Source organism: Lathyrus oleraceus, chromosome 5 (genome assembly GCF_024323335.1).
Source record: "Lathyrus oleraceus cultivar Zhongwan6 chromosome 5, CAAS_Psat_ZW6_1.0, whole genome shotgun sequence".
In the NCBI taxonomy this organism is placed as follows: Eukaryota; Viridiplantae; Streptophyta; class Magnoliopsida; order Fabales; family Fabaceae; genus Lathyrus; species Lathyrus oleraceus.
In genome coordinates, this window is record NC_066583.1 from 119,399,810 (window position 1) to 119,425,359 (window position 25,550).

The 25,550-nt window shown below is 38.4% G+C and overlaps 1 protein-coding gene and 1 non-coding gene across 2 annotated transcripts; one reads left to right on the forward strand and one right to left on the reverse strand.

Annotated features, from left to right (window-relative positions):
- Positions 1-20,635: 20,635 nt before the first annotated feature.
- Positions 20,636-21,759, forward strand: LOC127088167 (probable carboxylesterase 2). Its single transcript, XM_051029089.1, has one exon. It carries the CDS (start codon positions 20,709-20,711, stop codon positions 21,672-21,674), a length of 966 nt encoding a protein of 321 aa, XP_050885046.1. The 5' UTR covers positions 20,636-20,708; the 3' UTR covers positions 21,675-21,759.
- Positions 21,760-24,654: 2,895 nt separating this feature from the next.
- Positions 24,655-24,760, reverse strand: LOC127089500 (small nucleolar RNA R71). The gene has a single exon (XR_007791086.1). It is a non-coding gene; the product is annotated as a small nucleolar RNA R71 (small nucleolar RNA).
- Positions 24,761-25,550: the final 790 nt, after the last annotated feature.

The following is a 25,550-nucleotide window of genomic DNA, read 5'->3' on the forward strand; positions in this document are numbered from 1 at the left end:
AAAATAAGTGCCTTGATCATTTCTAATTGCTTCCACATATTCACAATAATAAAAGACAAAGCATGAATCAAATGAATCAACAAAGCTTATTAGAATCCAGCATTTAAGTGTACAATGGAGGTTTCCTCACAATTTGTGGTTTTAAGTCCTAGATGAAACATTCATTCAATTATGTTGCAAAAAGACAATACTCAATTACAAAAAAGAGTAAAGTTCTTAATGCATTCTAAAATTCTAGCCGGAGGTAACCATGTACCTTAGCATTATTCACTTGTTTATTTTTATCATTGCCATCCAAGCTCGGATGCACCTTCATTGGATACTTCTTTGAGGAGCAACCAATCTAGAAGGTTTGACACTCAACCAACCAAAAATTTATTAAAACACAAGAAATTTAAAACATAAATAATATTACTTCAAAATTTAAAATTGTTCATGGGGGACAAAACACCCCAAAAGTACATAGCCAAAATCAAAATACACAAATCTGAAAATACAATAGAAATAAAACATAATATGAAAAATAAAATAACTTAGCCCTCCACGGACTCATAACCCTCATCAGTACCGGCTTCAGAACCGGTAGCCTCATCATCATCATCATCATCATCATCATCATCATCTCCATTAGCAGCACCAGAAGAAGCACCAGCACCCGCCCCCTCTCCAAACACAAGCCTGTCCACAGGCCAGCTAGCGTGCTGCAGAAACTGCTCACGTGTCATCATAGAATGCTCTCCGGAGGGGTCGCGCATCTGCAGCTGTAACAGCTGCATAGAATCGTGCATATCGAGCATGGCGCGCTGAGTTGCCGCCATCCAATCCCAGTTGTAGTTGCAGACAGCCTGCTGGAAAGGATCGGATCCTAGAGTAGAAGTACCAGGACCATCAGAAGCCCTGGTAACCTCAACAGCTGAACTACCTCTTACATTCTTCGGTTTGCAATACTTGGCCACGTATCGGTCATCAATGGGTGGCGGGATCCTTACTTGACCCCTAGAGGGTAGCCTCACCCTCGCTTGCAGGCACAAAGCCATGATTAGGCAAGGGAAAGCCAGGGGACAATTCACTCGTGCCCCCGACTTTAGCCCGCTTTCAATCACGGACTTCAGCTCAAAAGCAATAATCCTCGCCACATCGATCTGGACGTTCGTGAGGATGCTGTGTACCAAGTGTGCCACTGGGATCGGCACGGTAGAAGTATGAGACTTGGGTGCGATGTTTGTAAGAACCAACAAAAGGATCAGTTGAGCCAAGGGAGTCATGTCCTCCCTATGGTATCTCATGGGAACCCCAGATGGGTTCAGCTCAACTGATTTCCCTTTCAGAAGCAGGGCAGCAGAAATCGCATCAGTATCCCGGTGAAGCCTTAATTCTTGGTGGTAGGTGTCTCTCTCCTCGGCTCCCAGATGGAGTGGTTCACCTAGGACACGGTTAATTGCATCCCGATCGAACGCAACAGGACGGCCGGACACTCTAGACGTCCATGTGAATGGCTCGTCATCATTCGGCAGTGCGTTCGCATAGAACTCACGCACTGTTGCGATATCGTAATGCTCCAGGGGGGATATTAACCGATCCCACTTTTTGCTGTTAATCAACCCGGCGAATGTTCGGTTCATGCCTTCAGGGTTGATTAAAAATCTCTTTTCCGGCAAAATCTTTCGCTTTTCCAAAGCAATATATCTTGTGGCTTGCTTTGGCCTGACAAATTTGTCGGTGTTGAATTGTATTGGTACGGGACGGGAAGTGTTCCCGCCCTTTCTCTTTTTCGAAGCTCCGGATCTGGATTCCATCTGCACAGACATAGAGAGGAAACAACACAACACAAAACAGATTAGAAAGCAACACAGAATTCCAACTACTGTCATGCTCGCTGCTGCTTCGCCTAGCGAAGTGGCAGCGAATGCTCGCCACTGGTTCGCCTAGCGAGTTGCTAGCGAATCTTACGGGTTTTTGGGTTCTGCAATGTTTACAGTGAAATTTTGGCAAAACCCAAGGTCTCATGGTATCTATTTCAGAAACAAAATGGTTTATCATGCAAAGAATCGTTCTAGGATACATGTAATTCTAAACCCACATGCAAAACCTAAAGATTCCCACACCACCAACTTCACCCTAAATGTCTCATGTTCAGATATTTCAAGCAATTGAAAAGAGAAAGTAATGAAGAAGAGGCAAACCTGATTTGAGATTTGTTGAATTTGAAATGCACAGGAGGTTAGGGATGCAATGTTAGGGTTTAGAGTTTGAGTGAGATGAAAAGTGAGAGAGTGCTTGTGAGTGTTTGTGAGAGTGCTTCAGCAGAGTTATAAAAAGAAAAAATGCACTTGGGCCCAAAAGAGTGACCTGCTGAGAATTAAATTAGTGCTGCCACGCAGCGCTCGCTGCTGCTTCGCCTAGCGAGCAGTTAGCGAATCCGCTCGCTACTGCTTCGCCTAGCGAGCAGCTAGCGAGCATGACAACATTTTCCTTTTCAAAAACAGCATTCCTGGAACATTCAGCAAGGTTTTAACAATTGGAATCCCAATACGACAACACAGAAAAACTGTAAATACTTACAATGTTGAGGTGCCTCCCAACAAGCGCTTGTTTAACGTCGGATAAGCTCGACGGTGTGATGCTCACAGAGGAGCATCCAAAGGAATAACACAGCTCTCGCGATCCACATGAACGCCAAGATAAACCTTCAAACGTTGGCCATTAACGGTCTAACTGTCCTTCTTTTCCATGTCCTCAATGACAATAGCTCTGTACTCCTTAACTTCTTTGACCCGAAATGGCCCGGACCATTTTGGTTGAATGTAATTTTAAGTGTCGGGTTTTTGTTATCGTCTCCACAGGGATTGTGAGATATCACCGCCTTTTGACAGTTGTTTCAATTCTTAGCTTAAGGTAACAATGGGGTTTTGGTTTTAGTCACGGTATCTTGCATAAATTGTGTAATAAAATGCGGTAATAGATTTGGTTTTAATATTTGAGAAATATTGCCAAAGTTAGGGTTCAACGATCACTTTGCATGTATATGTTCGATCAACAAAACTTATAAACTCCTTTAGATGATAAACTAGTTCACAAAGTCCTTCCAATGTGTTTATCTCTAACACACATTGTGAGTTTTCCCATTTTGATCCATTGTTTATCTCTAACACAATCTATCAAAATGACAACTTTTTGGTTCAACCTTATGGTGAACAAAATCATTCATTACTATCTTTAGCTAACAAACAAGATTGGATGAAAACCTAGGTAAAGAGTTGGTAAACATCTCTCGATCATAAACCAACACAAAGAGTTTTCAATAAAACAAAGTTTTCACCATATATTCACCATTAAAGAGTTTACAAATGAAGATCATCCCATTTACACACAAAGCTAATGATCATCTACATCTAACCTTGACAAAATGAAGAACTTAGCTACTCAATTTCATGGTAGCTTGGTCAACAAGTTTCGGAAGAAGGTTGATCAACATCCGAGTCGAATAATCGAGATTGGATGGGAATCCACCTTCTTTTTGTGAAAGATTGTTAAGAGACGAAGAGAAATGATTTCTAGGTCACAAAAGATCCCTAGAGCAATGCTGGAAAAATATCTAAAAAGTACAAAAGTATGGAGGTGTAAAAGTATGGCTCCAAAAAGTAGCCCTTGCTACTTATAGAGCTGCTACTGAGCTGTCATGCTCACTAGGGGAGCAGAATGGCTCGCCTAGAGAGCCCCTAAATGAGGCACCTGAGGCACCTGCGCCCAAAGAAATAACCTCTGCCAGATTGGCATATTCGCTAGGCGAACAAAACCTTCGCTAGGCGAAGCCCACGCTTCAACCTTCGCTCCAGCGAGCTTAAGAGGTTTTGCTACTGGAATTGCTCGCTGGGAGCTCGCTAATGGCTCGCCTAGCGAGTGAGTGCTGGCTGCGCTTTTCACCAAGTCTGGACGTGTTCGCTACACACTTCGCTGGCAGCTCGCCTAGCGAGTTTGTTGATGTTTGCCACTGTAAAATACTGGAGCTCTTCGCTGGGTTCTCGCTGGGTGCTCGCCTAGCGAGCCCTTCGTCACAACCCTCGCCTAGCGAGCAAGCTGATGAATGCATCCTTTCTTTGGTCCCTTTGCCAACTTTCTTGTGGCTTCATTTTCTATTATTTCATGCCTAATTCCTGCACAATAACACACAAATCAAAGGGACCAAGATCGTTTATCATTGTATTGCAATTCATAAAAAACAAAGGTGGTTTCGAACACTTTAGCAAGGAAATGGAGTGAAAGATGCCCATATTTGATAGCTCAAATAAGCACTTTTGGGTATCTAACAGTGGTGCTGGAGGTAGAGGAAGAGGTGGTGGTCAAAAACCTGACAGAAGTCACATTCAATGTTTCAACTTTCAGAAGTATGGTCACTACTCTAGTGATTGTCATGAAAAACAAAAGAATCAAGATAATGATGCAAAGTTTACAAAGCATGAATAAGAAGAGACGTTGTTTATGGTCAAAACAAGAGATGAAGAAAGATTTTGTGACCAATGGTACTTGGACTCAGGATGCTCACACATGACTGGTAGGAAAGATTGGTTTGTCAACATGAAACCCTCAGTGAAGAACATGGTAAAATTTACAAATGACAATACTCTAGCAGCTGAAGGTATTGGTGATGTTCTGATTATAAGGAAAGATAACAAAAGATCAGTAATTTCCAATGTACTGTACATACCAAGCAGGAAAAGTAATTTGCTTAACATGTGACAATTGGGCGAAAATAACTACAAAGTGTCTATTAAGGACAAGACGATGAGAGTTCTCGACTCAAGTGGAAGGTTAATCTTGAAGGCACATATATATCATAATAGAACCTTCAGGATTGAACTAAATGTGATGGAGCACAAGTGCCTTGCAACTACAGCTAGCAGGGATGAATGAATATGGCACTATAGACTTGGCCATCTCAATTTCAAAGATATCAAAGATCTGAAGGGAATAAATATGGTTTCAGGGTTATCAGAAATCGATATTCCAAATGATGTGTGTGAGGAATGTGTGCAGGCGAAGCAGCATAAGAACAACTTCAACAAGGATGCAGGAAGCAAGTCGAAGGAAATTCTTGAAGTCATATACTCTGATGTATATGGTCCTATCCAGGTGGATTCAGTTGGAGGTAACATATATGTGATACGGTGAACTGACTTTGTGTTTTTTGCTTTGAAAAGCAATGTTGCGGATAGCAAGAGTCGCCACCGACTTTTCTTTTATCCAATAAGGAAAGGCGGAAAAGAACAGGAAAGACGTTGATTAGATTTTGAGTTCGGGAGGTACATTATACAAAGGGAAGGTGTTAGCACCCTTTGTATCCATGGTTATCCATGGGCTCTTAATTGCTTAACTCACTTATGTTTTCCTTGTTTGAGAAAGTGTTTGAGAAATGTGGTGTGTTTAGAAAATATTTTGAAAGGAGAGTTTAACTTTGTAATGATTCTTGTACGAATGTATACAAAGTGTTTATCTCGTTTGATTTTGAAAGATGTTTAGAAAAATATAACTCGGCGCTGATTCTGGTGCGAATGTATACCAAGTGGTGATTTTCTAAAAGATGTTTTGAAAAGTGTGAGGTGTGAAAAGTATTTTAAGCTGTGAGCAAGCATTTAAGAGTTATACCTAACCAAGGTCGTTATAGGTATTTCCTATCCTTAGGAGGGTAAAACTGTCCTTACTATTGAGAAGTAAAGGGACATCGTGGGGTCGTCGATTGGTCATTGAAGGCAACATTTGTAAGGATACCTTAGCATTCGAAGGGACAATCATCATTTAATCGTAGGCTACAACGAAGGGTCATCGAGGGACAAAGTCATATATTCGAAGGCAACATTCGAGGGACAAGGTTTATCTCGTAGGGACATCGACCTTTTTGATCGAAGGAATTATGACTTATCTGTTTAGGGACGATGATGATTTAATCGAAAGGGTCTTTGCTAAGGGTATCTCCACATTCGCGGGACATGACCGTAGTATCGTAAGGCAACAAAGAGAGGGATAAGATCACGTATTCGAAGGCAATGTAATTAGCCAAGTTATCAGAACAAATCTCCACGATGATATCCCACAAATAAAGTGGGATGCCAAGCTATCTCTCCAAGAGTCATGTGAGCCCTTACAAAAACTCAGCAAACATGTTAGAATAACGGGATGGGGTGCAATTAAGAGTTGCACCGAATAAAAGAATCATAGAAATAATAGTGTAGGCAAACAGCGTGCAAATGCAATAGAAAACATGTCAAACAAGTACAAAACAGATCAGAATGCAAACAAAAAAAATGAATTACTGTCGTGTTCGCTACTGGCTCGCTTAGCGAAGGCCTGGCGAACCCTCGCTACATGTTCGCTTGGCGAGGTGCTAGCGAACGACTGCGGGTTCTGGGTTCTGCTTTGATAACGATACGATTTCAGAAACCCCAAACCCTATGGCATCCATTACAGAAATTACGCGATCGAATATTCAAAGTGTTGTTTTACACATTTATGCACATATAAACCCACATGCGAAACCTAACAATGTTCGCCCTTCCAAATTCAACCATAATGCCTCATACATTTAGAAGTTTCAAATTGGGAGCATAGAGTAGTGGGAATAGAACAAACCTGATTGGAGGAATCAGACGAAGTTGAGTTGCACCGTTGGGTTTGCAGAGCAATCTTAGGGTTTATGCCTGATAGGGTTGGTGGAGGTAACCTTTGTGCAAATGAGTTCTCTGAATTAGCTTCTAGGGTTTTCTCCCTTGTTTTTCTGATCTCCCGGGTTTTCTCCTTTTTTTCAAATGAAGTCTTGGAATTTATAGCTGACTTTTTTGTGACCTGGTGGGCTCAGAATGGAAGGCAATTCAGGCCCAGAATTTTTGTATATCCGCAAGCTTCGCTAGGCGAGTGAGCTAGCGAAGGTTCGCTAGGCGAACAGTCAGCGAATGTTCCAGCGAATACTCCCAGACTTGAATAAAAGCACAGCTAGTACTTACTCGCTAGGCGAGAAGCTAGCGAGCAGGTAACGAGCATTCCAGTAGCAAAATCAACAAGGTTCGCTGGAGCGGAGGAGAAAGCGTGGGCTTCGCCTAGCGAAGGTTTTGCTCGCCTAGCGAGCATGGCAGTTCAGGTCATCTTCTGGATTTGGTGGCCTGTGCGCTGGATCTTTGTTCTTTTGAGATTAATGTTTTGAAAAATGACTAGATCCCATTTGAACCTGTTGAAAGTATCATAAAAATTAACAGGCAAATTTTGGGGTATGACAATATACTTTATCACATTCATAAATGATTTCGGTAGAAAAATATGGACTTACCTGATCAAGAAGAAAAGTGAAGTGATCGAGGTATTTGCCAAGTTTAAATTTATAGTCGAGAGACAAAGTGGACGAAAGCTCAAGATTATGAGGACTGATGGTGGTAGAGAATATGTGCCGAAAAACTTCGACGCATTATCTGAGAAAGAAGATATTATGCATGAGGTGGTGTCACCCTACACTCCACAATAGAATGGAACTGCAGAAAGGAAGAATAGAACCATCATGAATATGGTGAGAAGTAAGTTTATAGGCAAGCATCTACCCAAAGAATAATGGAGAGAAGTTATATCGACTACAACATATATATTGAACACATGTCCGACGAAGAAGCTAGAAGGAATCATGCCAAAAGAATGTTGGTCTGGTGTCAAGCCTAGCTTGAGTGATCTGAAAGTATTAGGATCTATAACACATAGGCACGTGGCATATCAATTGAGAAGAAAAATTGATGACAAGTCGAGTTAGGTGATTCTAATAGGATATCATTTGACTGGAGGTTACAAGTTGTTTTCCCCAATGAAGAAGAAAGTAGTGATCAACAGGAAGTGATCATAGATGAGCTTAATGAATGGGATTGGACTAAAAATGTCAAGAAGGATTCAGTGAGAATCTTATATGAAGAACCAACAAGTGTATTTGAAAGAGAAGTTCGACAGGAAGAAGTCAGAGGTAAAGCAAGCACAAGCAGACCTCATAGAACAAGAAACATGCCTGCAAGGTTGCAAGAATGTGAGATTACATCAGATGATGTGGTCGATGACGAAGGTGAGCTGGTACACTATGCTTTCTCTGCAGATGTCGAACTAGTCAATGCAGCTGCGACATTGAATGATTCAAAGTGGGTGAAAGCAATGAATAAGGAAGTGGAGTCCATCAAAGTCAACAACACCTGGTCACTTGTCAAATTTACTCAAGACAAGAAGACAATCAATGTGAAGTGGGTATACAAGGTGAAGTTAAATCCTAAAGGTGAGGTAACTCGACACAAGGCAAGACTTGTGGCGAAAGGATTTCTTCAGAAGGAAGGAATCAACTTCGATGAAGTTTTTGCACTTGTTGCTAGGACCAAAACAATCAGGTTGATTGTTGGTCTAACAAACATGAACAACTGACACATATGTCAGATGGATGTGAAATGTGCATTCCTGAATGACCCCTTATATGAAGAACTATATGTTGCACAACCAGCTAAGTTTGTGAAATATGTCGAGTAAAACAAGGTATACAGACTGCATAAATCCCTATATGGACTTAAGCAAGCTCCAAGAGCTTGGTATAAGATGATAGATGGTTTCCTAAGGGAGAAGGAATTTGTGAAGTGCACAACTGAGCATGGAGTATATGTAAGATGAGGCAATAAAGAATTACTTATACTATATCTCTATGTCGATGACCTGCTAATAATAGGGAGTTGGAAGAAGGAGATCGAAGATTTAAAAAATGACCTAAGTGAGGAGTTTGAAATGTTAGACTTGGGAAATCTCTAATAGTTCCTTGGCATCAAATTCTACAAGAGTATTAGAGGCTTGATGATGCACCGAAGAAGATATGCAGGCGAAATACTCAAGAGATTTGAGATGCAAGATTGCAACCCAACTTCGACTCCACCTGAGCCTAGATTGAAACTGTCGAAAGACACAAATGAAGATGATGTTGATCCAACATAGTACAAAATACTAATTGGATCACTTTGATACCTTTGTCACACAAGGCCCGATCTAGCATACAATGTAGCAGCGACGAAGAGGATACTAAGGTATCTGAAAGGGATTCTCGACTACAACATTTTGTTTCCTGCAGTTGATGAAGGAAAATAATGCAACTTAATGGGATACGCCAACCCAAGTTGGTGTAATGATGTTGAGGATAGAAAATCCACAGCTGGCTATGTGTTAATGCTAGGTGGTGCACTAGTTGCTTGGAGTTTGAGAAAGGAACCATTAGTATCATTGTCTTCGTGTGAAGCAGAGTACATAATTGCTTCTCTTTGTGTATGTCAAGAAACATGGATGATGAATCTAGTCGAAGAGATTACAAGGAAGAATCACATAGCGATTACCATGAAGATCGACATCATGTATGCTATCAATCTGGCGAAGAATCCGATAGCACATGGACGAAGCAAGAACATCGAAATGAGATTGCATTATCTTCAAAAGTAAGTAGCAGAAGCAAAACTGGACTTGGAACACTGCATTACTGAGAATTAAATTGCAGATACTATGACGAAAGGAGTGCAAGTTAAAGCCTTTAAGAAGTTAAGGTCTATGATGAATATAAATAACTTAGACATAATGAATTAGGTAGTGTATTGGATTGTAATTCATGGTGTCGAAGCTTGTTGCTGTCGAAACACCTAGTTGTCAAAGTGTTGAGGAGATAGCCACAACATGGATTTTTACTTAGGCTAAATTTTGCAGTGTTAGCAGAATTAGGTGTTTGGACTTTGCTTGAGGAGAAAGCAAGTCCACAATCTATAAATAGGGAGTAATCCTTATTGATTATAAGACACACAACAGAACTTGCAGTTGCAAAAAATAAATCTCAGTTTGAGAGCAGAGAGTTACTCTGCAGAAATTCTTCTTCTTCCTCTATTTTGATAAAACCATAATTTCATTTCTTCCCAGTTTTCATATTTATTTCTTTTTCCATTAACAATTGTGCAAAAATATAATATTGTAACCAAGGTTGGTTGATTCATTCGAGTAAAGAACAAGAGGGAATTAGATCAGTGTGATTGGATATTGTTTATCAAGATTGCAGCAGAATTCTCCATAGGTTTTAGTGAATTTCTTGAGAGAAATTGATGAATTTTCAACAAAAATCATCTACACCCTTTAAGAAGGAAATCAAATTTCCAGCTTCGTGGCCAAGCTTGACATCACTTGTAATAAGAACCTCATGCTTTCCGTCTCTCCTCCACCGGATCCTAGCCTCATTCTTGCGGTTGATGTTTCTAGAATGTCCTAGCTTCGCAATTAGTCTTATTTGTTTTTTTCATTAATTTTATAACAAAAAAATGAAATAATTATTTTCAAATTACATTATATTTAGATAGAAATTCTAAAAAGGTATTCTTATATATTTTTCAACACATTCTCTCACATTAATTAAAGGATTAAATGTATTTTTGTCTCATCATTTAAACAAACTCTACTATATTGTGTATTTATTTTTTATTTTAGATTTCAATCTCATAATTTTTGTTTTTTTTTGTTTTGCCCCTTTATAACATCTGAATGTACAAATACATCAAAGTGATGCACTAAGTGCATAATTCTCCTTCCTCCCTCATCTACTATCAACCCTTCAAAAAAAATTATATGCTTTGACCAATTCACCATTTCAAGATTTTTAAATTACACTAGCATTTAGACAAATGAGTAATTAACAAATCACTCAAATAAATCTAACCCAGTCCTCTTACTTCATGCCAAGTGTTCATTAATAATTGACATCTTCAAACAAAATAGTTTTCCATCCTTCCCACCAAAACCAATTCACATACCTATAGTGACCGATGTGAAACAACACTATTATTCTCTCAAATTACATTCTTCTTCTCTTTTATTCCTTGCAGCGTTTTCACCTTTCTCTCTAAGGTCTGTTTTACTAAAGAAGTTTGTCACCGGCAATAGACTCCATGACACGTGGCACTCTTTCTCCTTTTCAATTTTTCATATCTCTCTTACATACACATATCACTGCTGTTTTTAGTTTGAATTTTTTGTCGTATTATAAATGTTAGAGAAAGAAAAGGTGGTGAATATTCTATTTTCTTATTTTGTTCTTTTTTTTTGGAAAGGTTCATGAACGTTCTGTTGCAAGACTAACCAAGAAGTTGCATGATGATGGTCTTTCTTGTACTTTAGGTGATTTATGATTCTGAAACAGTTAGGTGGTTGAACCATGCTGTTGAAAACAAATGGCCTGTATGTATGAAACATATTGTATCTCGGAAGATTTTACTTCCTATCATACCTTGGTTCTTAGAGAAGTACAAGCCTTGAACTGCTGTATGATTCTACCTTTCAGTTATCTATCTTTGGTAGTGTTGGATTAAACCATTTGAATTTCAACCATTTTGTTTTTATGCCCATCTCTTGTATTTATGTCATTATTTTATATTTGCAGAAAGAAGCTGTTGTTCGACATTTATGCTTAAGGAATACTTTCATCACAAAAACTAAAGTGTAAAGTACCGTGATGCCGAATATATTTTCATCACATTGATGCTTCATATATTTAAATGCTTAACCTTATGATTAGGCTCCAGGGAAAATGAAAAGCAAGTTTTTTTAATCAAAATTTGTATGAACGTGCATGTTAAGCTTCTAAATGAAGATATATGAATAGTTTTTGTATAATAAATCTAACACAAACCAAGAAGAAAAGTGAAACATAAAAAGACAATCGCTAATAATCGATAAATTATATCAAAAACCACTATGAGTTAAGGTTAAAGCAACACATTCAGATGCTTTTATCATCTATCTTCAATCTAGGTTGAACAAGCAGAGAAGTGTTATTCACTTATGGGAAAAAAGCATTTCAGAAACAAATTTGAGATCAAACATTAAATATCAAAATAAGAAAGGGAGGATAATGGATATTAATATATAAATTATTGAAAATTTTAAACTAATGCAAATTTATCATGTTTTTGAGAAAACTAATTTATGTTGGAGATTTTGCCTCTCCCTTGACCCCATAATTTTGTATGTGTGTAAATATATCCACCAGGAAACCAAATGATATATAAATATACTCATGCAATGAACCACAATATACCTGATACAATGAAATATAGAGTTAATTTGAGTTTTCAGGGTATCAGTTTACTCTTTGAATAGTTGTTATCTCTTTTGTTCTTTCTTTTTTAATAGGTATAACATTCAAATTCTTCTCTATCATAAAATATTCAATTTAAAATATATTTGTTTTATTATATAATTTAAATTATTTTGTTTCTAGGTGGAATTTATGAAGCCAACTTGAAGACTTATGTTACTTTTGTAACATTTATTTTTATTGTTTGTGAGACATGTTGATTTTGAATTAATATTTTGATTATAACTATGAAATTAATCATATATTATCAATTTCAGAATTGATTTTTTTCAATGCAATATAATTTATTTGTCTTATAATTTTTAATTCACTAGTCTTCGTTATCTTTTCTCTATTTATTGGAGCATTATATAAATATATCCAAATAATTGATCTTTATTATTACAAGTTAATTTTATCCGTAAGAAAGCACGGATATTTTACTAATATTTTTTTTAAGGATACATGGCTATGTATTGTGAAGTCACTATTTAATTAAATTTATTTCAGCTATTTATTTAGTTTTATAAATAGATAAATAATTTTTTTATTCAAAACCTATTTAAAATTATAATTTCACCTAACATTTTCTTTTAAAGAGAATACATTAGTAAAATAATAAGTCAAATCAAACAAAACTTAATACTACTCATTTTAAAATTAAAAAAAAAACAATTCTATAATAAGAATAGAAAAATAAGCATTTTTCAAGTGGTAACAAACAAAATATAATCTATTCAAATGAAATTGGAAAATGACTCTTATACTTTTAGTATCATATTGTCAATCTTCCACAACTTTAATACTACTTATATGTTTTTTTTCTTTATGTAGTAATTAATTAAAAATAATTTTGACAAAAATTCAGTTAATATTATCTTGAATTTTTACAAATAAAAATTAATAAAATATAATTTTTTAAAAAAAATTGGTTTTTTTACCGAGATAACCCTGTTTTTCGAAAAAATTCTCAAAATACCCCAGTTTTCAGCAAAATTCCCAATCTACCCCACTTTTAGGAGGAGGCGCCAATTGAATTGGCGACTACTCTTAAAAATTGCAAGGAGGCGCCAATTGGATTGGCTAGGGCAGGTGCCATAGCCAATCCAATTGGCGCATATGTGTAATTTTTAAGAGGAGTCGCCAATTCAATTGGCGAAACCCTTACAAAAGCCTCAAATGGCAAAACCTCCAACATGAAAGTTGTAGATCTTTTCAAGACAATGAATTTGGACATAAATTTTGCATCATTTGGATTTTTTATGAGAAAGTTATGGGCAGTTGAAGTTGGACTTCTGAGTTTTTCAACTGTTATCTAACCTATAATGTCTTGCATTATCGCATGTGTTTCTTTTAGAAATATGAAATTTTGTCCAACATAACATTTGAAGTAGACATCTCAAATTTTGCAATGCACTTGGTCCCACCTCAAAATAATTAAAAATGAGTGAGTTAGGTCCCTGCGAACTTGACCCAAAATTAGGGTTTCTATCAAAATGACCTATAATGTTTTGAAATGAATGATGAGCTTCCAAGTTTCAAATGAATTTTTGATGAACATGAAAGTTGTTCATATGGCGACTGTTGTTAAAACTTGAATGGAGGCGCCAATTGGATTGGCTAGGGCAGGTGCCCTAGCCAATCCAATTGGCGCCTATGTGTAGGTTTTAAGAGGAGGCGCCAACTCAATTGGCGACTCCCTCATAAAATGTCTTTTTTGTCTTATAAATAGATGTGTTGTGTGACCAATTGTTTCACAACTCATATAATCATTTGGATATCATGTTTGGTGTTCGTCGCCGATACGGTAAGGTGATTTATGCGAGAGACAAACCTCAATTGCTGATGCTGTTTTGGAACATCACCACGTTAGATCAACTGAAGAGGGAGCTGGTTCGATGGTTAGACGGGAAAATACCAGAAGGGGAAAAAATCAGAAGTATTGAGAGACTTGAAAGTATCTTTGGTTGGGTGCGAATGAAGACTGATAAGGATGCTAGGGAAATGATGTTCGGTCGAGACGACATTAATTTGATTGTTGTAATCAGTTAGAATTATTTATGTTTTCAGATGTTTTGTACTGATGTTTGTTATGAAACTCGTTGTAACAAGAACTTAATGATATATAATGATTGATTGTTACAGAAATACAATGTTACAAAAAGCTTAAGATCTAGATACAATGTTACAAAAAGCTTAAGATCTAGATGATGCTCCTTGATTGGGACAGTTGTTTTTGTTGTGTCCTGGTTGACGACAGATACTACATAATCTTATCATTTTATCTGTGGAATCCATCTCTGTTCTGATACGTGTGCTGTTTGGCCTTCCTTTCTTCTTTCTACGCATCTCTTCATTGTGCCAAACAATATCTCCTTCATATGGAGGCCAGTAATCCTCCATTGGTAGTACTGAAAAGCTTTGACTATATACATTCATGATGGTGTTGGCCTTGTACACATCAGATAAATGGGTGTAAGCGTCTTGACGAGTATAAGCGCATGCTGCAATGACATGGGAGCAAGGTATGCGGAAGGCCTGAAATTTTCCACAATCCCACCAACTTATGTGTAGTCTAACAGCGTAGGCTAAATTTGGTCTCCCCTCGTTGTTGCCCATTGTTTCCTGGACGCTGAAATTTTGTCTATGACGGTCAAACACTGTTACAACGTGTGTCGTAGCTTTGATGCTCTCCTCTTTCATGACCTTCATGCAACACTCATTGAATACTTGTCCGGACATTAACACTGCACTCCATCTTTCACCTCTGGTTGCGAACATAGAAGCCAACCTATAATAGGTTGATCTTACCAAGGCGATTATCGGCAGATTTCGAATTCCTTTGAAAACCCCATTCATGCATTCCACAATGTTTGTTGTCATGTGGCCCCATCGACAACCACCGTCAAATGCTCTTGTCCACTGCTCTACTGGTATGTTATTTATCCATCTCCCCGCGTCTTCATTAGACAGTCGAATTTCATCACGATAATATTGAAATGACGGTTGAGTTAAAGCATACCCAGCATTCACCACCTTCTTGCGAAGATTCTTATCTTTTATAGCACGCATGAAGTTTTGTGCAATGTGTCTGATACAGTAGACATGTGTAGATTGTGGAATCCATGCTTTCTTGTAAGATGGAGTATAATTATATGTTGTTCGGATATGGGATATAATTATACTCACCTTCACTGATGGGTCTTTATTTACCAATGGCAGAATGTCTTGACATATCAAAGTTGTGCTCAGTTTACGGTGATCTTGTTCAACGTTAGTTGCAACGCAACTGTGCGGCGGGTCTATTGAAGCGATCTCCCAAGAGTCATTTTTCTTCTTGTAAGATGCAGCCAAACGAAACTTACAAAGCATGTTACGACATTCGATAACATACCTTCTAGAATCAGTGCGTTTCACTGTAAAGTCAGCAAAGTTGTTCATGTGGAATTTTTTGATTGCCAAGACACATTCTTCTTTGGTACGAAACATGTCTCCCACCTTTAATTCGCCTACTAGTCTCGGATACGGATTATAGAAGACACTGTCGGATGTTTCATCGTCGTGAAGATCCATATTTGTCATATGTTGAGGAGGATTGTAGGCATGACTAGGAGGTATTGGTGGTGGTTGAGCATCATCTTCATCGTCGTTGTTCAGCATGTGATCAACCTGTATCTCGGTCTCCTCTTCTTCTTCTTCATCAACAACGTCGACTTCTACTTCTGCTTCTGGGTTGAGTTCATCTGACCATTGTGCATCATCTGCAACATCTTCACCAGCTGCATCCTGATCGGTTAGTTGAGACTGTTGAGGCGGTATACATGGTTGTAGAGTAATGTACAACTCGATACAATCCATGCCTGAATGTTTATGACTAAGAAATATGTTTTCAACATCTTCATCGTCTCGTACCTTAAGGGGGAAAAACTTGCATTGACCATTCTAAAAAAATATTGGATTTTGATATGTGATCTTTGACACAATACCTGATCCTATAAAGGATTGTATTCTTTTTTTCAAATGCAAAAAGGTTGCATTTCTCTTGATCGTGATTCTAATGGTATCAGTGTTTCGAAAACAAAAACCATGAAGCTCAGACTCAAAAGTTTCACCGTTGCAGTGAACATTGACACTGTATAATGATGAAGATGACATTTTGGAGATGAAAACTATTTTGCAAGTTCAGATGAATGTGAGTGAAGTGTCTTGGATGTTGATAGTAAGACACTTAAATAGATGGTATCAGTGTCTCACATGCTAGCTAGTTCTGAGATGATGTGTCGGACATTGAAGCTACTCTGGGATAATGTGTCAAGCATGCAAGCCAGTTCTGAGATGATGTGTCTGTCATGCAAGACAGTGTGAGTTGATGTGTCAAGCATGCTAGCTAGTCATGAGATGATGTGTCTGTCATGCAAGACAGTGTGAGTTGATGTGTCAACCATGCAAGCTATCAACAAGTGACTCTTTAGCATGCAAGAGACAGGACAGCCACGTGTCTGACATGTAAGCTAGCTCTTAGATGATGTGTCAGTCATGCAAGACAGTCTGAGATGATGTGTCAACCATGCAAGCTATCAAGAAACTAGTCATCAGCATGCAGGAGACAAGACAGACACGTGTCGACATGTAACATAGTCAGAGATGATGTGTCAATCATGCAAGCCATCCACAAGTGAGTTGTTCAGCATGCAGGAGACAAGAATGCCACGTCTCAGACATGCAGATGGTGTCGCCAAATGGTTTGGCGCCTCCACTTAATGCTTGTACATGGTCGCCAATTCAAGTGGCGACCCCATGCAGTCAGACCTCGAAACCAAGCATTCAGAACTAGCCTTGCATGCATGGCCCTATGGTGTCGCCAATTTGAATGGCGACCCCTCTTTAGGATTGTACATGGTCGCCAAATGAGGTGGAGACACCATGCAAACACAAATTTTTATGCTCTCTTCCATTTGCCTATAAATACATCCACTCCTTCAACAATTCTTCCACACCAACATTCTCACTACTTCCTCTACAATACTTCTTTTACAATTTCATCTTCAACAACATCTTCCAATTTCATCTACACCAAGTCCCCAACAATATGTCTTTACTCACAATGGGCGAAGCACACAGAGGAACGGTTGCAAACATCGCAACATATGTAAATTTTTTCTTTTGTTAACTTTTTATCTTTCATCTTCACCAACCCCATTTTATTTTGAAATACCAACTTAGTCAAGTGTTATATTATTTCTATTATAGGATGTATCAAGGTTTCGAACTCGAGTCCACAAATTTGTCCCAATGGACCCGATGATTCAACCTTATGTTGAACTCGCCGGTTTTGGTCATATTAGCAAGATTATGTCTTGGTCTATAGATAACAAGTTTATTCTAGCCTTATGCGAAAGATGGAGGCCAGAGACACACATATTTTGGTTTCCAACCGGTGAGTGTACCGTGACGTTGGAAGACGTCTACATGCTTTTAGGACTACGAATTGAAGGCAAAGCTGTTAATGGTAAGACCAACTATGCAAATTCAATTTGCATGGAGCTTTTAGAAACTGATTTGTTAGATGATAATGCTAGAGATCAAGGTATACTACTCTCACGCCTAAAGTCATATTATAATAGTTTATATTTAGATGAGCATTCTACCGAAGATGCTCGAATAATAAAAACTAGGTGTTACATTATGCTGTTATTAGGATCCTTTTTATTTCCCGAAGGTAGTGGTTCTAGCATGCATATTATGTACTTACCTCTACTTAGACATGTAGATAGAATAGGTAGTTACAGTTGGGGATCCGCTTGTCTAGCCTATCTCTATAGTTCGTTGTGTAAAAATTCCCACAAAGACACATCTACATTTTTTGGATGTGCTGTGTTGCTACAAGCATGGGGTTGGTCAAGACTACCGTCTCTAGCACCGGTCAATAACAACCCTTTCACTTTTCCATATGCAAAAAAGTAAGTTGTTTAAATTGCTATATCTTTACTTACTTCCTTAAAGTTTATTACCTCAAACTAATTTTGTTTAACTTTTTGGTGTAGATGGTCGACACGTGGTATGAGTTACAGCAGATGTCCGAGACACTGTATTACTCAGTATCGCAACCTGTTGGATCACCTTCGACCGACAGACGTAAGCAAAATAACTTCATTATTTCGTCATATTATGTTAACTTTTTCTACATTCATTATAATCCTACCTTCTTTAACATTTCAGTTCATTTGGCGTCCATACCTTAATCTGGATCATGAGCATGAGGTCAACGCAGAAGACGCAACCGTATGGACAGCATGCACACCGATAATACGGTTCACAACTGTGGAGATGCACAACACCGATCATGTGAAGCTGCAGTTCGGTATGGTCCAGAATATCCCAGATCCCTCAGCTAGTCTAGGAGAATGGCATATGCGTAAAGTGAACGACCAATGGAACTTCAACCCTTGGCAAACCTTCGCAAGATCAGAGTGTCGCAAGTGGAAGCACCGTTATGACCATGTCTTAACTGACGCAGTCATGCCAAATGAGGTAAAACCAAGTCGTACTTATATGGCTTGGTACAGATCGGTTGGTTTTCAATTCATCACCAATGATATGTACCTCTACGACCCACGTTAGACAAGTTACACACAAGAAGGATCAACATCTAACCCCTAACAACATTCTCAGCCCAGTTTCTTACAACCACCTATCCGTCAAACTTTCCGTTCCACAAACACACAAACATACAACTAAAACATGTCATTCACCCAACCCCAATACCAAGAACATACCCCATACCACCACCAACAAATGGACCATCAACCTCAGACCGAACATCGCTTCGCCCCCACACTATCACCCTACCAAAGTCGCCTTAGCCAAAACACTAACCGCCCCTCCTCCTACCGTAGCCAAGAAGCCCAAACATCACAAAACCAAAACATCCCACAACCATATCTCTTCACAACACCCCAACAACCTTTCCAACCTTTCCTAGACGCATCATTCACACCCATGTCTCCCTTCAACCGTCCCGGTCGCCCATCCATGAGTCAACCACATCCCAACTTCTCTGACATGGGTCATGAGCTCAGCTACGCCGCTACACCATCATTGAATACTGAAGGCTATGCTGACTTGGCTGAATACCTCAACGGATCTTCTCCTGTAGGAGGTAATGACGCTCCTGGCCCCTCAGATGAACAAACACTGGTGCAGAATCGTCAACGTGGGTTAGGGCCAAGGGTTAGGGTAGCTAGGGGATGTGGGACCGGAGGTCGGTTAGGTGATCCCGGTCATCACCATTAGGATTCTTTCTGTAAACTCCAAATTTTATTAATATCAAGTCGTATTATATCAAATTTATCTTTGTGTAAACTCCAAACATTAGGTTTCTTTGTCTAAACTCCATTTTGGCAAAATTCGCATACACATGTTTTGACTGAAACCCTAATTTTGGGTCAACTACCCAAGAACCTAACTCACTCATTTTTTATGATTTTGAGGTGGGACAAAGTGCATTGGAAAGTTTGAGATGTTTACTTAAATTGTTATGTTGGACAAAATTTCATAATTCAAAAATAAACACATGTCATAATACAAAACATTATAGGCCACATAACAATTGAAATGTCAAAGAGTCCAAGTTCAGGTGCCCATACCTTTCTAAAAAAAAATGCAAATGATGCAAAATTTTAGTCCAAATTCATTGTCTTGAAAAGATGTACAACTTTTATGTTGAAGGTTTTGTCATTTGAGGGTTTTATCATTCAAACAGAAGGGCTTGAAGTTGGTCCCTTTTGGCAAAATTCACATACACATGTTTTGACAGAAACCCTAATTTTGGGTCAAGTTCGCAAGGACCTAACTCACTCATTTTTAATTATTTTGAGGTGGGACCAAGTGCATTGTAAAATTTGAGATGTCTACTTCAAATGTTATGTTGGAAAAAATTTTATAATTCTAAAAGAAACACATGGGATAATGCAAAACATTATAGGTCAGATAATAGTTGAAAAACTCAGTAGTCCAACTTCAACTGCCCATAACTTTCTCATAAAAAATCCAAATGATGCAAAATTTATGTCCAAATTCATTGGCTTTAAAAGATCTAAAACTTTCATGTTGAAGGTTTTTCCATTTGAAGCTTTTTTAAGGGAGTCGCCAATTGAATTGGCGCCTCCTCTTAAAAATTACACATAGGCGCCAATTGGATTGGCTAGGGCACCTACTCTAGCCAATCCAATTGGCGCCTCCCTTTAAGTTTTAAGAGGAGTCGCCAATCCAATTGGCGACACCTCCTAAAAGTGGGGTAGTTTGAGAATTTTTTTGAAACGTGGGGTATTTGGGGAATTTTTTCAAAAAACTGGGTTATCTCGGTAGAAAAACCAAAAAAATTAACACTTAAATAAAATAGGGAAGTAATACCTAACAAAGTGTGGGTTCCACATTCCATTGAAAATTATTGCCACCTAACAAAGACTTCTCTTATGACTTTTGAGACAAACAAGTTCTTAAATAATAGCATCATCTTCAACACGCTCTCTCACTCCCAATCTTTCTCTTCTCTCCATAAATGGATCCTCAAATCTCCATCGACGTTCCTCCTTACCTCCGTGTCCACAAAAACGGAACCGTCGAGAGACTAGTCGGCATTGACGTTGCTCCTCCCGGCATCGATCCTCAAACAAACGTTATCTCCAAAGACATCACAATCCTCCCCAAAACCGGTGTCACAGCAAGACTCTACTCACCCACCAAAACTTCAACAAAACTTCCTTTAATTCTCTACCTCCACGGTGGTGCCTATTGCATATCTTCACCTTCTGATCCTCTTTACCATAACTCCCTCAACAACCTTGTTGCCGAAGCAAACATCATCGCTATCTCTGTTAACTACCGGTTAGCACCAGAACATCCACTTCCAATCGCCTACGATGATTCTTGGGAAGCACTTCAATGGGTTGCTTCACACGCCGTCGAAGACGGCTTCGACGGCTTCAACGGCTTCAACGGCCAAGAAAAAGAAAACTGGATCAAAGAAAAAGTTGACTTTAACCGAGTTTTCTTAGCAGGTGACAGTGCTGGTGCTAACATGGGACACTACATGTGTTTAAAGGATCACAATTTCGTGAACTTCAAGATTTTGGGTCTTATTATGGTGAATCCTTATTTCTGGGGGAAGGAACCAATTGGCGTGGAGATAAGTGATTCTGAAAGGAAGAAAATGGTTGATAAATGGTGGGAATTTGTTTGTCCTTCTGATAAAGGAAGTGATGATCCTCTGATTAATCCGTTTGTAGAAGAAGCACCTGGAATTGAAGGATTGTGTGTTGAAAAAGTGCTTGTTACTGTTGCTGAGAAAGATATATTGAGAGAAAGAGGGAAACTTTATCATAAGAAATTGGTTAATAGTAGTTGGAAAGGAACTGCTGAATTCTATGAAACTCAAGAGGAGGATCATGTTTTTCATATTTTTAATCCAGATTGTGCTAAAGCTAAGAGTTTGATTAAACGCATAGCTGTTTTCATCAATGAATAATGATGATTTACAGTAATACAAGCATGTATTGTGTGTGGAAGCCTTTTTTTTATTTAATAATAATGAGGTGTGTTTTTGTGTTTAATACTTTAATTTAATAATTCATGAATAGTATATCTATCTAATTTCAACTAAGTGTATATATATCCAAGCTTCATGATTTGGTGTTTTAACTTTATTCAGATAAAACTAAAAGAAAAGGAGGGAAGTAGAGAGAAGAGAATGGAAATGAAAACAGAGAGAATCTCACTAACCAGAACATCTACTCATTACCTTTTAGGATCTATAGAAAAAGCTTGTGTTAAGCCATCATTCATTTTGTACTTGTAAAGGTTAAGCAACACCTCTCTTCAAGCTCATTCTTCTAATATTTAATAGCCATGGGGGTAATGATGCCACCTAAGAGTTAAGAACCTAAATGAGAACAAGGATCTGTGTATAAAAAATAAAAAACATATGCAAAACAGAAAAACGAAAACAGAACATAAACTCTGCTTTTAAAATGAGGCAGTCTGTGCAATTTGGAAAACAGATGAGCTATTTTGATACTGAAATTCCTATTCTGTATTTACACCGTATCCATTTCATGTCATTTTTACTGTGACACAAAAATCAAAGCAACAAAAAAAAACCCTTATAGCGACAATTGTGCCCGGCGTAAATGGGAGTATGAAAAACAAGTTTCATATATCGACAAATTGGTCACCCACGGTTTAAATTAACACACTAAACTTAATAGTGTTGGCCAGAGTGAGTTTATTGGGAAATATCAAAAGTCTCACGTTGATTAAAAATACAATATAATAAAGGTTAGGGATGTTAGTTTGCATATGTTAGCGGAGATTGTCGTAACTCGAAAAATGAGAACACGACTTAGCGAAGCTGATCACACTGAATCACACCGTGTTTTTGACTCGGATTTCACATGTTTATCAGGTCTTTATTATCATTTTGCTTGTGTTATGCTCTCTTTTATGTTGTTTTCAGATATTTAGCTCTTTCGGGACCCTTTTAGAAGAAACGAAGCAAAAAGATCAAAAATTAGGGTTTTTTTAGCAAATATTATACACATGCCGTTGCACATAGCGGCCGCTATAGGAGAAGCCATGACTCATCAGCCCTCAACCAGAAGGTAACCGCCATGTTCCCATGATCTTTCCCATTTCCACACATGGCGGGCCCCATGAAGGGGTGGCAGACGCCACCTTTGCAATTCACGTTCCCACTAAGGAGAAGTTGAGGGGCACCATGGTCTTTGCAAGCTGTTGGAATCCTCTATAAATAGGCCGTTTCATTTAATTTTCAAATGATCCAACTTAGTTTACAACACTAAGACTATATTTATCATCTGTAAAGCGGTAATCCGTCACATCGGGGGGTTATCGCACCTTAGTGAGATTGAGTTGGGTCACTTCGAGTTGCTGTCGTCTTTATCTTCAGAGTCGGAGGTTTATTTTCTTTGTACCAGATTTAAAGCCTCCGTTTGGAGCAGGTTCTTATTTTATCGCTTTTATTTATTTTACTTGTCTACGCTTTACTTTATTTAATTTCTGTCTACGCTTTACTTTATTTAATTTCTGTCCACGCTTTACTTTATTTAATTTCTGTCCGCGCTTTACTCGTTCTTTACGCCTTACATTCTAAAACAAATTTTCATCATGATCGATATCGTTGTGTTTGTTGGTATTACCATGTCTGGCTAAATCTTTCAAAGATTAGAATGTAAGGATCGCGGTTAAAGAGATGTTTCACATATTGAATATGTAGAAATGCTTTAAAGGCTGTTTTGATTTTTAATTTGTGTTTTCTGAAATAAACTTGGTTAGTTTTAACTACTCAAGGAGTGCGAAAGCACCCTGACTTAGTTAACTAGGAATTTTTATCACTTTAAGGAAAAACAATTTTTGAAACTATTTTTGGACGCATTGATAGATTTAAAATCAGGAAACTCCTTGGGTAAACTTTCCAAATCAAAATCACTTTTCAACTAAGTTTACGAGTCTTATTTCTTAAAAAGTAAGTTTACTACTTTAGCGTTCTGCACACCTTTTATAAGTGACAATAGAAAGCCTTAATTTAAGGGTAAACTCGGTTCTGAATACGCGAAAGCGACAATTCCTGTTAAATAGATTCTTTCAAAGAGTAGAAAATATTGCCTTATAAGTAATTCTATTTAGACAATCGAAACATCACTTAACTGACGTGAAATACATTCAAATTTGTCTTTACCTGCACTGTATTTATTTTATTTATTTACTGTTATTTTACAACATCAATATCTCTTTTATACTGCCTTAGATAAACATCATAACGATAGTAATCGATAGATTGACGATTTGGTCTTTGTGGGATTGATATTCTTTTATATTACTCTGACGCGATTCGTGCACTTGCGAACACAACGATCAAGTTTTTGGCGCCGTTGCCGGGGACTAACTTCGTCAAATTTTGTACCCTGTTGTTACACCGTCTAGACTAAGGCATTATTAGCCGGTAAATGCGAAGAACCAGTAGTACCGGAAATTTAGTAGATCCTTTAGCGGAACCCGAACGTTACACTCGTACACGCCTCTTACTCATCTGAATTAAGAAAGTTATGGCTGAGAATCGCGACCGGAGACCTCTTAAGGAATTTGCCCAACCCTCTGACGAGGAACCTAGTTCGAGTATAGTAAACCCCCTTATTCCTGCCAACAATTTCAAACTAAAACCATACTTGCTGCAATTAGTGCAACATAGCCAATTCGCGGGTCTCGCTACTGAGAACCCAAACCAACATTTAAAAGTCTTTATCCAACTGGCCGACACCTTTAAATCCAACGGTGCATCACCAGATGCGATTCGTTTGAGATTATTTCCTTTCTCCCTCAGGGATAGAGCACGTTCATGGTTAGATTCACTTCCAGCTAACTCAATAACTACCTGGTAAGACCTTAGGAGAGTATTCCTTGCTAGATATTTTCCCCCTAGTAAGACTGTTGTTCTTCGAAACCAAATAAGTAGATTTACTCAAAACCAAGGAGAATCGCTTTTTGAAGCTTGGGAGAGATATAAAGAGCTATTAAGAGTCTGTCCACACCATGACCTAGAACAATGACTGATCGTTCATACCTTCTACAATGGACTCCATTATAACACAAAGATGAGCATCGACGATGTCGCTGGTGGCGCGCTGATGAACAAACCTTACCCTGAAGCTTGTGACCTAATTGAGGATATGGCCCAAAACCATTACCAATGGGGAACTGAACGAGCATCAATAGAGAAAAAGGATACCTAAGGTGGAATACATGAGGTAAGCTCTCTGGACATGATGCAGGCGAAAATGGATGCTTTAGCCCTTAAGATCGAACATATGTCTACAAACACTAATACCGCAGCGGTAGTCCACACAGAGTGCGAACTTTGTGGATCTAAAGGACACGATTCGATAAAGTGTAACCTTTTGAACGACCTGAACACCGACCAAGTGAATTACGCCCAAGGTAACCCATTTTCAAACACTTACAACTCTGGATGGAAGAATTATCCGAATTTTTCCTATAAAAACCATAACCCTATCCAAAATTATGCACCTCAAAGACCACAAGGTTATCAAGCCCAAAAACCAAATCAACCTATGCAAGTTGTGCCTCAGAAGTCTAACCTTGAGAAGATCATGGAGAGCTTTATATCAGGCCAGACTCAGGAAAATATAGAATTCCTAAACCAGAACATTCACGTAAACGAAATGATAACGCAATTAGGAACCAAGGTTGATCAGATAATCACTCACAACAAGATGCTTGAAACCCAGATCTCACAGGTAGCACAAAACCAAGCCCCACAAACTACACCTGGAGGACAATTCCCTGGACAACTTCAACCAAACCCTCG

Coding starts and splice junctions, on each gene's coding strand:
- LOC127088167 (XM_051029089.1), top strand. CDS start 20,709: ATGGATCCTCAAATCTCCATCGACGTTCCTCCTTACCTCCGTGTCCAC.